This window comes from Podarcis pityusensis, assembly GCF_964106645.2.
Source record: "Podarcis pityusensis genome assembly, chromosome: 14".
NCBI lineage: Eukaryota > Metazoa > Chordata > Lepidosauria > Squamata > Lacertidae > Podarcis > Podarcis pityusensis.
In genome coordinates this window covers 45,414,518-45,426,573 of record NC_138039.1, presented here as the reverse complement: position 1 = coordinate 45,426,573, position 12,056 = coordinate 45,414,518, and the positions used below count along the sequence as shown (strand labels likewise).

Here is a 12,056-nt window from a genome sequence, read left to right as displayed (position 1 = left end):
GTACGGGGTTCTTCTCCTCCTCATTTCCCCCCCTGCGACAACCCTGTGAGGTAGGCTAGGTTGCGAGGCAAGGACTGGCCCAAGAGTCACCCAGTGAGCTTCATGGCTGACTGGGGATCCTGGGCTTTAGTCTCCTGGGTCCTGGTCCAACACTCTAACCACTGCACCACACTGACTTTAAGTTGTTTATGGCTTTAAATACTAATGCGAGCACATTGAATCGGCAAACATTTTTAAAATGGGTTATACAATCATACCTCGGGTTGAATACGCTTCAGGTTGAGCGCTTTCGGCTTGCGCTCCGCAGCGACCCGGAAGTAACGGAACACTTTACTTCTGGGTTTTGCCGCTCGCGCATGCACAGACGGTCAAAATGATGTCACGCGCATGCACGGAAGTGGCGAATCGGGTTGTGTTCGCTTCAGGATGCGAATGGGGCTCTGGAACGGATCCTGTTCGCATCCTGAGGTACCACTGTACAAACTTTAAATGAAAACTTGGCTAACAGCCAATAATCTGGCCACTGCATTTTGGACCAGCTGAAGTTTCTGAGTTGTCTTCAAGGGCAGCCCTGCCCAGAGAGCACCTTGCAGCAAAATAGTGTGAAGGTCACAGGGCGACCTTGGGCCAGTTGCAACCCCTCAGCTTAAACTACCTCACAGGCTTGGTGTGAAGATAAAATGTGCAATGGATGTGGGGAAAGGAAAGCTATTTAAAGAGGAGTGGGAAAATTTTGTCGAATATTTTGAAAACAATTGTGTATAGTTGGAAATGTTGGCAGCATTAAAGTTAAATTCTGCAGAATGATATATATTGAAGTAACGTAAGATAGGGAAATAGAATCGGATGGATATAGCAAAATATGCAGGAATGGTGGATAAGTTAAATGAACCTTGGAAGGGGAGGGAGGGAATTTAATGAATATATGGTATAACAGAAGATGTTCAAATTGAAGTGTAAAATTCAAAAAGTTAATAAAGATTTAAAAATGCAAAGGAAAGCCAAGCCCTTTGGTGGAATGGATGGGGAGAGGAATATGAAAAAGAAGAACAAATCGCATGCACCTTCTCATTATCTTCCTGGCTTTCCAAGATGATAGTGGAGCAAGCTAGCCAAAATGTGGGCTGTGGAGTCTGAGAGGGCTTCCTTTAGCATTTATGGCGGAAGAAACTTGCAAATCTGTAAGCTGAGAGAGTCTTAGGATGTGCACATGCCATACATTAAAAGCACAGATGGTATGCAACTGCACTTTGCTCAGAGTAGACCTAATTTCAGTGGTTCTACTCTGAGTAAAACTTTGTTGAATATCTATATCAATAGCTTCCCCCAAATCATCCTGGGAATTGTAGTTTGTTGAGCTATGTGAGGGGTAAACTGCAGTTCCCAAGATCCTTAGCAGAAAGCCATGTGCCTTCAATGTACAGCTTGTATGCAGCCTTAATATCAACAGATGCTGGAGGATTCACAAGGCAGGTCAAAGCAACAGAGTCATCAGCTTGTCTTGGCATCACATTGTATAAAAACGAAGAGCCTAAATTCCTTCCATATCACTTGCCCATCACCAGCTTTCTCCAGTCTCTTGAGATCAGACTTGTTTCCCAAGATCTTTTGGGAGAGAGTGCTTGCCAATCACTCTGTTCAGAGAAACTTGGCTGATCTTCTGGGGCGTATTTTTAGAGCTCTTTCAAGAAAGCCAAAAAACACCTGCATCCTAAAAAGAGGTTTGTGTGTGTGTGTGTGTGTGTGTGTGTGTGTGTTTGATATTTGTGTATAAGCACCACACATTTACTGAGCTGCAAAAAAAGGGAAGCCATTCAATAAATAAAACAGATCTTTTTTTTCAAAATAATCCCTGAGTCTCAACATTAATGGTTAGGTAGTTCACGATGATATCCTGCCACCATTTTTTTTTTTGTAATCATATCATTATCATTTATTGACTTAAATATATAGAGAGATTTATATATATCTGCAGCTTTCCCCTCTCCCCAAAACCCTGCCCAGCTGGGGCTCAGTTCTTGCTTTTCGCTTTCTGTTTCCCCGAGACATAGGGCAGCACCGTTTGAGTGCTTTTGTCCGACACCGTTTGGGTGCTGCTGTTCCGCGTCAGCTTCCGCTGCTGAGCGCTACTCAGATGAGGCGACCGCCGCAGTGTTGCTTTGACGGCGGGCGCCGCCTTGAGTGTCGTCTCGCTCAGCTCCTCGGGAGGGTCCTCAGGAGGTGGGACATTGTCTGCTTCCTCGTCGTCGTCGCAACACAGGGCGTGATAGAGGACTTTGTCACTGAACCGCACTCGTTCCCGTGTCCCAGGTGTCCTCTGGTGCTGGGCTTTGTGGCTCAGGGCAGAGCTGAAGGCCTCCTCGCTGGAAGAGTCTGGGGTCTCCACCCGGGGTCCATTGGGGGTCAGCACCCCGCCATTCATCAGCCGGTAGTCAGGCTGGCGTCCTGGCTGCTGCTCTGAGCCATCGCCCGAATCGGACGGGGTGGAGGCTTCCAGGAAGGAGCAGAACTCCCAGCTGTCGGAGAGGATATCTGAGGTCATGAAATCGAGGTGCCCGAGGTCAAACATCCCACCTCCCTTCTCGCTGCTGGATGTGCTGCTCACGGTGGCTGTGGTCCAGTCGTCCGGCTCCAGCTCAAACTCAAAGTCCGAAGTCAGCTTGTCAATCTGGCTCACCACCTTGGGGAGAAAGAGAGGGAGAGGGGTTAGGGAGTGGCTGCCAGCAGATTGGGTCACTCCCGCCAGCTTCCTCAGCATTTCGAGGCCTTAATTCCATTGACTGATTATTATTTTTTATTTTTGTTAACATCTTTATTGAAAGTTCAAAAAGTACACAGCTATAGGGGCACTAAACAAAGGTAAAGGGACCCCTGATGGTTAGGTCCAGTCGTGGACAACTCTGGGATTGCGGTGCTCATCTCGCTTGTTTGGCCGAGGGAGCCGGCATACAGCTTCCGGGTCATGTGGCCAGCATGACTAAGCCGCTTCTGGCGAACCAGAGCAGCGCACGGAAATGCCGTTTACCTTCCCACCAGAGTGGTACCTATTTATCTACTTGCACTTTGATGTGCTTTCAAACTGCTAGGTTGGCAGGAGCAGGGACTGAGCAATGGGAGCTCACCCCGTTGCGGGGATTCGAACCGCCAACCTTCTGATCAGCAAGTCCTAGGCTCTGTGGTTTCACCCACAGCTCCACCCATGTCCCTGCACTAAACATGGTGAGACGTAAATAAAAGAGAGAAAAAGAAAAACAGAACCCGTGTAGAAGGAAAAATAAAAGGGGTGGGGTGGGGAACCCAAAACTGTATACTTTACAAGGTTGTTGTTGTACTTCACCAGATCTTAACCCAGTGCTTTCCTTCTGGGGGGATGCAGGGGTACACATCCTCTAAACATTTTGTGAATCTATGTTTGGCCTCATTGAGGGGCAGTATTTCAATATGAGTAGGAAAATGAGTATACCCCTAAACACCTTTTTAGAAAAAAAGCACTCTCTTAACCTATTACAGTATTTGTAAGAATGATGTTTGGAATCCATTCTCATAATTCCATTGACTGATTGATTCCCAAAAGTATTTACATAGCATCGTAACATAAAGTTGTATTTATAACCCCACCTTTTTCACTGGAACAGTCTGAGACAGAAGAGGCCATGCAAAGCGCTGATTAACTGGGAGCCCATCTGCACTATATATTTTAAGCAGTTTCATACCACTTTAAACTGCCACTGCTTCCTTAAATAGCCCCATGGGAACTGCAGGTCTACAATACCCGGAGTGGTTTAACAATCAATGCCTCTTCCCAGGGAATTCTGGGAATTGTAGCTCTGGGATGGGAACGGTGTGTGTGTGTGTGTGATAACAACTCCCAGTACAGTGGTGCCTCGCAAGACGAAATTAATCCGTTCCGCGAGTCTCTTCGTCTTGCGGTTTTTTCGTCTTGCGAAGCACGGCTATTAACGGCTTAGCTGCTTAGCGGCTTAGCGGCTATTAACGGCTTAGCGGCTTTAAGAAAAAGGAAACAAACTCACAAGAACTCGCAAGACGTTTCGTCTTGCGAAGCCCATAGGGAATTTCGTCTTGCGGAACGACTCAAAAAACGGAAAACTCTTTCGTCTAGCGAGTTTTTCGTCTTGCGAGGCATTCGTCTTGCGGGGCACCACTGTATCCTCGTAACAGGCTATACTTCCCAAGTTGCCCTGGGGGATGGCCCAGCTGTTTTAAGTGGGATGATACTTCTTTAAATGCATAGTGCAGGTGGGGCCTGGGTTTCTGTGACATCTGGAAGAGCCCTGCTCATAAGTTAGACCATTTGCCCATCTAACTCAATGTTATTTGCAAGGAGCAGAGGTAGATCTTCAGGGTTTGAGATGGCGCTGTCTCCCAGCCCCCCTTAGGGATGCCAGGGATAGAATCTTGATGATTTTGCATGCAAAGCATGAGTTCTGCTGCTGAGTTCTGCTCCTTTCTTTTCTCTCCCTGGGGCAGACAAGAGACAAACAACTGGAGGTTTGTTTTGTTGTTGTTTTTTAAAAAGAAAAGGTGCTGTGACTTTTTAAAATAAAAAAAAAGGTATAATAGTACAAATAGCATTTTCAATCAACCTGAAAAGACAAACAGTTCATCAGAAGCATGGGAGAGAGAGGGAGAGCTGAAAGCAGGAAGGGATAACCTTTAGCAGTGGAAGGTATGTCTGGCAACTGAAGAGGAAAGGCTGAGCTTATTATGGTTTAGTTCAGGGGTCAGCAAACTTTTTCAGCAGGGGGCCGGTCCACTGTCCCTCAGACCTTGTGGGGGGGCCGGACTATATTTTTGAGAGAGAAAAATGAACCAATTCCTATGCCCCACAAATAACCCAGAGATGCATTTTAAATAAAAGTACACATTCTACTCATGCAAAAACATGCTGATACGTGGACTGTCCGCGGGCCGGATTGAGAAGGCGGTTGGGCCGCATCTGGCCCCTGGGTCTTAGTTTGCCTACCCATGGTTTAGTTATTAAATTTCTATACTGCCCACCATCCCAGGATCACAGGATGGTTTACAATATAAAAACACAAAAAATCAAAACAAAAAAAACAATACCCACCACACTATAAAAGGCCGTAAATTATTTAATTAGCCAAAGGCCTGGGAGAGGAGGATTATTAATTTTTTTTGCCAGGCAGCTGAAGATCTGTAATGACGGTGCCAGGTGAGCCTCTTTGGGAAGAGCATTCCATTCTGTCACCTCCTTTTGGCCAGACTTTAAACCCCTACACGAACCAGAAGAGCTCTGCTGGACACCACAATGAGGATGCAATGGAGGTGGCAAAGTATGCCTTCTTTGCCGCCTTCACTCCTAACACGAGTTGGGCAGATGGTATGTTGGGACAGCCCCGTGGGCAGGGCAACAAGGCAGTGGTGTAGCATGGGTTGTCAGGGCCCGGGGCCGGGCAGAGTGGGGTGGGGAGGGAAATGGATGGAGTACACATGCACGTTCAGCTCCTAATATCACCCAGGTGATCTCAGCCACAAAAATAAGAAAATAAGAATCGTTCCATTGTCTGGAGAGGTCACTTTCTGGTTTGTATGGATTAGCTATTTTCAATGGAGTCCAGCAATGGAAGGGTGCAGCTCTGTTGAGGCAGCACTGAGTGTTGAAATTTTGGAGCCCTGTGCCTGCCCCCCCCCCCCATGCTATGCTACTGCAGTAAGGTGGACAGTAAAGCAGCAGAATCTGTAACCTGTCTCAATTGTCCACAGACAGCTTTCCAGGCCATGTGGCCAGCATGACTAAACCACTTCTGGCACAATAGAACACCGTGATGGAAACCAGAGCGCATGGAAATGCTGTTTATCTTCCCTCCTCAGCGGTACCTATTTATCTACTTGCACTGGCGTGCTTTTGAACTGCTAGGTTGGCAGAACCTGGGACAGAGCAATGGGAGCTCACCCCGTTGCAGGGATTCAAACCACCAACCTTCTGATCGGCAAGCCCAAGAGGCTCAGTGGTTTAGACCACAGTGCTACCCGCGTCCCTACAAGATGGATGGGTCCACAGTCTGACTCTGTATAAAGGCAGCTTTCTGTATTCCTACATACAGTGAGACAACTCATGCTGGCTCTTGATTTTATGTACATCTACCCACACCCTGAGAATGATGAAATATCTTATTGCTTGTCCCAACTTTCCTCAATGTGGGTTTGTGTATTCCAACGATTTATTTTTTACATGCTTTGTCCCTGTGTGTGTTATCAGGCACCACTTACTCTGGGGAATTAATATCCCACGTGCAATTCTTTGAGATGCTTCTAATTGCATAGATCTGTAGTGTTACAAGCAGGCGTAACTTTGTGGTTGTTTTCTTTTTTGGTATTCTATACCAGTGTGATATTATCACGCCTCCAACATGGGTGTTGTACCATTCCCGCTATTTACAATGCTCAGGCAGTGAGTGTTGTTACTTATGTAGCCAAAACAGCACCACCCACGCACAAGAGGAAGGGATCTTCTGACTCCAGGGAATCCCTAAATATGGAGATTCCCTATGCAATTGATGTAGCTGTCTTATTAGGAGTTTTCAAAGCATAGAGAACCTCAAGATTTAGAGAGGAGGAGACAGCATTTGGAGGAGAATGCTACAAGGATGAGGCGCCGAGGTATAAACTGGCCCTCAGTGTTGTATTTCAAACTAGCATAATATTACAATGCCAGCAACATGGGTCAGTGCCCATCAATAGCCCTATCCTCCATGAATTTGACCAATCTTCAAGCCACCTCTCTTTTAAAGCCATCAGTCCTGCAGGAGTGAGTTCCATAGTTTATCTATGCACTGAGTGACGTACTTTCATTGATCCATCCTCAATCTTCCAACATTCAGCTCCTTGGATGTCCCTGAATTCTAGTGTCATGACAACAGGAGAAAAAACTTTTCTCCATCAACTTTCTCCATGCCATGCATAATTGTATAAACGTCTATCATGTTGCCTCATACTTGCTTTTTCCCTGCACTAAAGGTAAAGGGACCCCTGGCCATTAGGTCCAGTCGCGACCGACTCTGGGGTTGCTGCGCTCATCTCGCTTTATTGGCCGAGGGAGCTGGCGTACAGCTTCCAGGTCATGTGGCCAGCATGACTAAGCTGCTTCTGGCGAACCAGAGCAGCACACGGAAACACCATTTACCTTCCCACCGGAGCGGTACCTATTTATCTACTTGCACTTTGACGTGCTTTCGAACTGCTAGGTTGGCACTTAAAAGTTCCAAATGATGCAACTTTTCTTCATAGGGAGTCCTCCATCCCCTCAATGCAATGCAGGAATCTTTTTTTGCCCAATGTGTGGCCCAAACCCAAGAACCCTGAAATTATGAGTCTCATGCTCTACCGACTATGCAGGATGAAACAGCTTTGAAGAAATAGTTCCACGTGATTCAGGCATCACATGATTCCCCTCCTTTACTCTCCCATCTGTTGTTGTTATGGGCTTAGATTGTTGACGAAGGCCTAATGGAACCTGGGTAATGTCCCTATTGCACCATGAAGTTCTTGGGATAATCAACAACTCTTCAGCTTAACCTACCTCACAAGGTTGGTGTGAAGATGATGATGAGGAGGAGGAGGATTTATCTGTTGCTTGTTATCAAGTTACACGGGACACGGGTGGCGCTGTGGTCTAAACCTCTGAGCCTCTTGGGCTTGCCAATCGGAAGGTTGGCAGTTCGAATCCCTGTGACGGGGTAAGCTCCCGTTGCTTGGTCCCAGCTCCTGCCAACTTAGCAGTTCGAAAGCACATCAAAGTGCAAGTAGATAAATAGGTACCGCTCCGGTGGGAAGGTAAACAGCGTTTCCATGCACTGCTCTGGTTTAGCCAGAAGCAGCTTAGTCATGCTGGCCACATGACCTGGAAAAACTGTCTGCGGACAAACATCAGCTCCCTGGGCCAGTAAAGCAAGATGAGCGCCGCAACCCCAGAGTTGTTCGCGACTGGACTTAACTGTCAGGGGTCCTTTACCTTTTTTTGTTTGTTATCAATTTCTCCTAGAGACTTTCAGAACAGAAACTAAGCACACCACTGCACTACTTGTTGGAGCTCATAAAATACTGCTATTACTGCCATTTAATTACCACAGAACCAGACATTGATAATAACCAGTTGAAAGAAAAAAGTTCCTGCCTCAAAACTCGCAACCTAGCGAAGGCCACACAATTAAAATACCGCTTAGGCTGCAAAGTTCCATATACCAGCATTCCTCAGTGCTGGTCAACATGATCGATGTTCTCCATGGTACATGGCAGCCTTCCCCAACTTGGTGCCCTCCAGATATTTTGGACTACAACTTCCGCTAGCCCTAAGGCAGTTGTAATCCAAAACATCTGGCTGATGCCCGGCTGGGAATCACAGGCGTATATCATGGAGAACATCAATTGGATTTCCAACCAAGCATGCAAGCGACTCTTGGAGCATCAGTAAAGCAACTGCCGTTTCCCTTCCTCGCCCAACCATAAACATTACACTTATGCAAACCACCACCATGGCCACCACAAGTCAGTAGCCCTTGGGGTGGCTTCTGGTTGCATTCCTTCAAATGCCCAGTAGATGGGGATGCTTATCTGCCAAGCCAAGCAGAGCTGATCGCTTCTGGGAGAGGAATAAGGCTTTTAACAATTGCCTCAAGTATACCCTGAGCAAATGCCATTTGTGAGTAATTCCTTTTTGAGCATCCTCATATCCCCCCAAAAGGAAGATCGTGAGCATGCATGCAGTCTGAGAGTCATGTTCAATGCTTTTCACATTGCAGCAAAGCCACAGGCTGTCAACTGCCCCAATGGGGATTGCCATGAAATAGCAGAGGGGCAAGTCTGACATGCTCCAGAAAATGCAATGGATGAATGCAATGGTTAAGCACTTGGTCAGCTTTTGTCAACCTGGTGTCTTATCTGGGTTGAGATTAATGCCCGTGAGTAACTTGGGCCCATCCAATTCAGTGGGTCTGCTCTGAGTAAAAGTTAGCTGAATACAACCCCATAGGACCTGGAGGACCCAGAAAGCTGTTTGTGCCAGCTGGCAAAGGAGAAGAGGGAAGGGAGCGCCCAGCAAATCTATCTGCAGGTCTCTGCCTAGCAGCCTAATGGATCTTAGGGCCCATGAGCTTCCTCAGGACTGGGAAGGGGAAAGAAACACCGGTTGTGGCTCATTGGCACTCTCTTTATCTTTCCAGTATGCTTTTTGCTCTGTTGCTGCTGTGGACGAGCGGTGAGAGATTCCTGCATTGCAGGGGGTTGGACTATGTTTGTGGGCAACAATCCTGCCACTCTACTTGGGTTGAGAGCCTGGATTGGTTGGAGAGTAAGGGGGAGGTGAAAGGAGTTAAGTTACCCAAAAGCCAAGGCGTGAGAATCTGCTGGCGTGGAGAAAGGCCCCCTTTGGGTTAGAGACATAGAGAGAGGCAGTGGGCTGCCGTAAGTGGGGAAAGACCTGTTTGAATGTCTCATTTGGTTCCCCCCAGGCATTCGGTTAAACTTGAAATATTAATTTTTGCTATTGTGGTTTTGCTTCTCTCCCTTACGATAGAATTGCTATTTGTGTTATTTTGTAATTTTTGTCTCTTGTTTTTCTCTGTTTATTTGCATTACTCTGTAACCTGCTCTGCGACTGAAAACATTCAACGAAGAACAGGCTATAAATACTGTATAGTAAATAAATCAATAACAATAATAAAAATGTGTTTTGGACAAGTGGCTCTCATCTGCCCCAGCCATCACAGCCAGTGGGGGCTGATGGGAATTGTAATCCAAACCTGTGGAGGGGCTGTGAGGTTTTTTTGGGAGGGTGTCAGTCAGTATGATGCCTGAGTCCCTTCTAATCCCTGGGATCCTGGATCCAGCAAGGGTTAAAAATCTAATGGAGGATCCCTTTGTTGAACTAGTGGGGCAAGTTTCTTTGTGAGTTAATGGCCCTAAAGACTGTAATGAAAGACAAAAGGGTAGGCCCTCTCCCTCACCTGGCTGGTAGTGGGGAGACAAGAGACATGCAGTTGTGTGTGAGAGAGGGGAGGCTGCAGGCATAAGCTAGAGAGACAGAGTCATGCTTGATTTCTGCTCAGATCCAAGGCTGTGACTGTGGGAGAAGAAAAGATCATCTGGAGTGTTAATGCTGTGAGCCCCTCCATCTTAGGCTCAGGTTGTAAAGGTAAAGGTAAAGGGACCCCTGACCATTAGGTCCAGTCATGACCGACTCTGGGGTTGCTGTGCTCATCTCTCTTTACCGGCCGAGGGAGCTGGCGTACAGCTTCCGGGTCATGTGGCCAGCATGGCGAACCAGAGCAGCACACGGAAACGCCGTTTACCTTCCTGCCGGAGCGGTACCTATTTATCTACTTGCACTTTGACGTGCTTTCGAACTACTAGGTTGGCAGGAGCAGGGACCGAGCAACTGGAGCTCACCACATCACGGGGATTCGAACCGCCGACCTTCTGATCAGCAAGTCCTAGGCTCTGTGGTTTAATCCACCCGTGTCCCTAGGCTCAGGTTGTATATATGTGTAAATAAACCATACACAGTGGTACCTCGGGTTAAAAACTTAATTCGTTCTGGAGGTCTGTTCTTAGCCTGAAACTGTTCTTAACCTGAGGTACCACTTTAGCTAATGGGGCCTCCTGGTGATGCCGCACTGCTGATGCTCGATTTCTGTTCTCATCCTGAAGCAAAGTTCTTACCCCGAGGTAATATTTCTGGGTTAGCGGAGTCTGTAACCTGAAGCGTCTGTAACCCGAGGTACCACTGTATCCTAAAGACACCAAGTCTCCACTGTCCCTCATTCCAAGGAAACCAAACCCTGAAGAAGTGGCTGGAACCCCTAGAATCTTGTGGTGCTTGGAGATTGGGGTGCCTTGGTAACAGAGGGTACCAGGCTGGCAAAGACTAAACTTAGCTATTCATGAAAGCACTTGATACATTTTGAAGAAGAAATGCATCTGGACATTAATAGCTTTCAACAGACAGTGACTGGCTCCCAATAGTTCATTTCTTCGATTTCTGCTTTTAAAAAGTGCGTATTGCTTACAAGATGAAAAAGAGGAGCGCAGTAGATGAAATTTATGCAGGGTTCCTCCCCCCCCCCCGCTTGCTCTTATGCAGAGGGTATGGTTATGCAATTAATTGAACAGGCAATCAGGGGGAATTTAAATCAAATAACGTTCCCAGTCAGAGCACATTATAGGCCTCATATGAAGAGTTAGCACGCAAAGCTCTGACAAGGTGGAGGTTGAAAGCTTCCTGGAGGAGAGGGCTGGCGTGAGAGAGAAGGGAAACACCTGAGAGACTTCAGCTTGAGCTTGTTCCCCCTCAGGTATTTATGGGAGCCACCGCTCAGAGGTGCACGAAGTCTTGATCACGAATCAGCCGAGCAATCCCTGTTGACCCTATGCGGTGCTGCACTCTGGTTCCGGTTGGGTGTGGCAGTTTTTGTATACCTGACGTAATGGCATGCGAGTTGTGCATTTTAAACTGTGAAGTGTTATTGTCTTGTTCACATTCATTATGGTAGATTGTACACCCTTTGCGGTAGAATTCTTAATTTGATTATGTGTAGCACAGTGTATGCTGATATGTAAATAAATTCACTGAATGGCAGTTTTGTGTCGCTCGCCTTGAACACCAACTTTCCTGTGGCAAGTTTTGTTTGCCCTTTCCCCCTCCCTATGGGATGGCATTAACTATGCCAGCTCCAGGGCACCAGCTCTAGGGGAAGGGTCAAAGCTCAGCAGCAGACCAACTTCCTTGCATGCACAAGGTCCCAGGTCAATCCCCACCATCTTCAGGTATGCCTAGGAAATATTGGACATTTGAGAATCATCATCATTATGAAGCACAATGCAAATGAAACACAATGCAAATTGTGGATGGGCTGGGGGAGTCATCAGTTACTTAGATGACTTGAAAGAGGTTTAGAGACATTCATGGATGATGAGGCTATCAACCAGATGGACCTTTCTTCTGACCCAAAAGGACACCGAACTGCACAAGGCAGACTGTGTCACCAGTAAATGCATGGGTACCATTGGATATAGTCAGT

The 12,056-nt window shown here is 46.9% G+C and overlaps 1 protein-coding gene across 1 annotated transcript in view; it reads right to left on the bottom strand.

The window, feature by feature from the left end:
* Nucleotides 1–459: 459 nt before the first annotated feature.
* Nucleotides 460–12,056, bottom strand: part of INSYN1 (inhibitory synaptic factor 1) — a 126,217-nt gene continuing 114,620 nt past the window's right edge. The window contains exon 3 of the mRNA XM_080980539.1: nt 460–2,680. Coding sequence (XP_080836665.1) covers nt 2,012–2,680 — 669 coding nt within the window. The 3' untranslated portion in view covers nt 460–2,011. The remainder of the gene's footprint in view (nt 2,681–12,056) is intronic.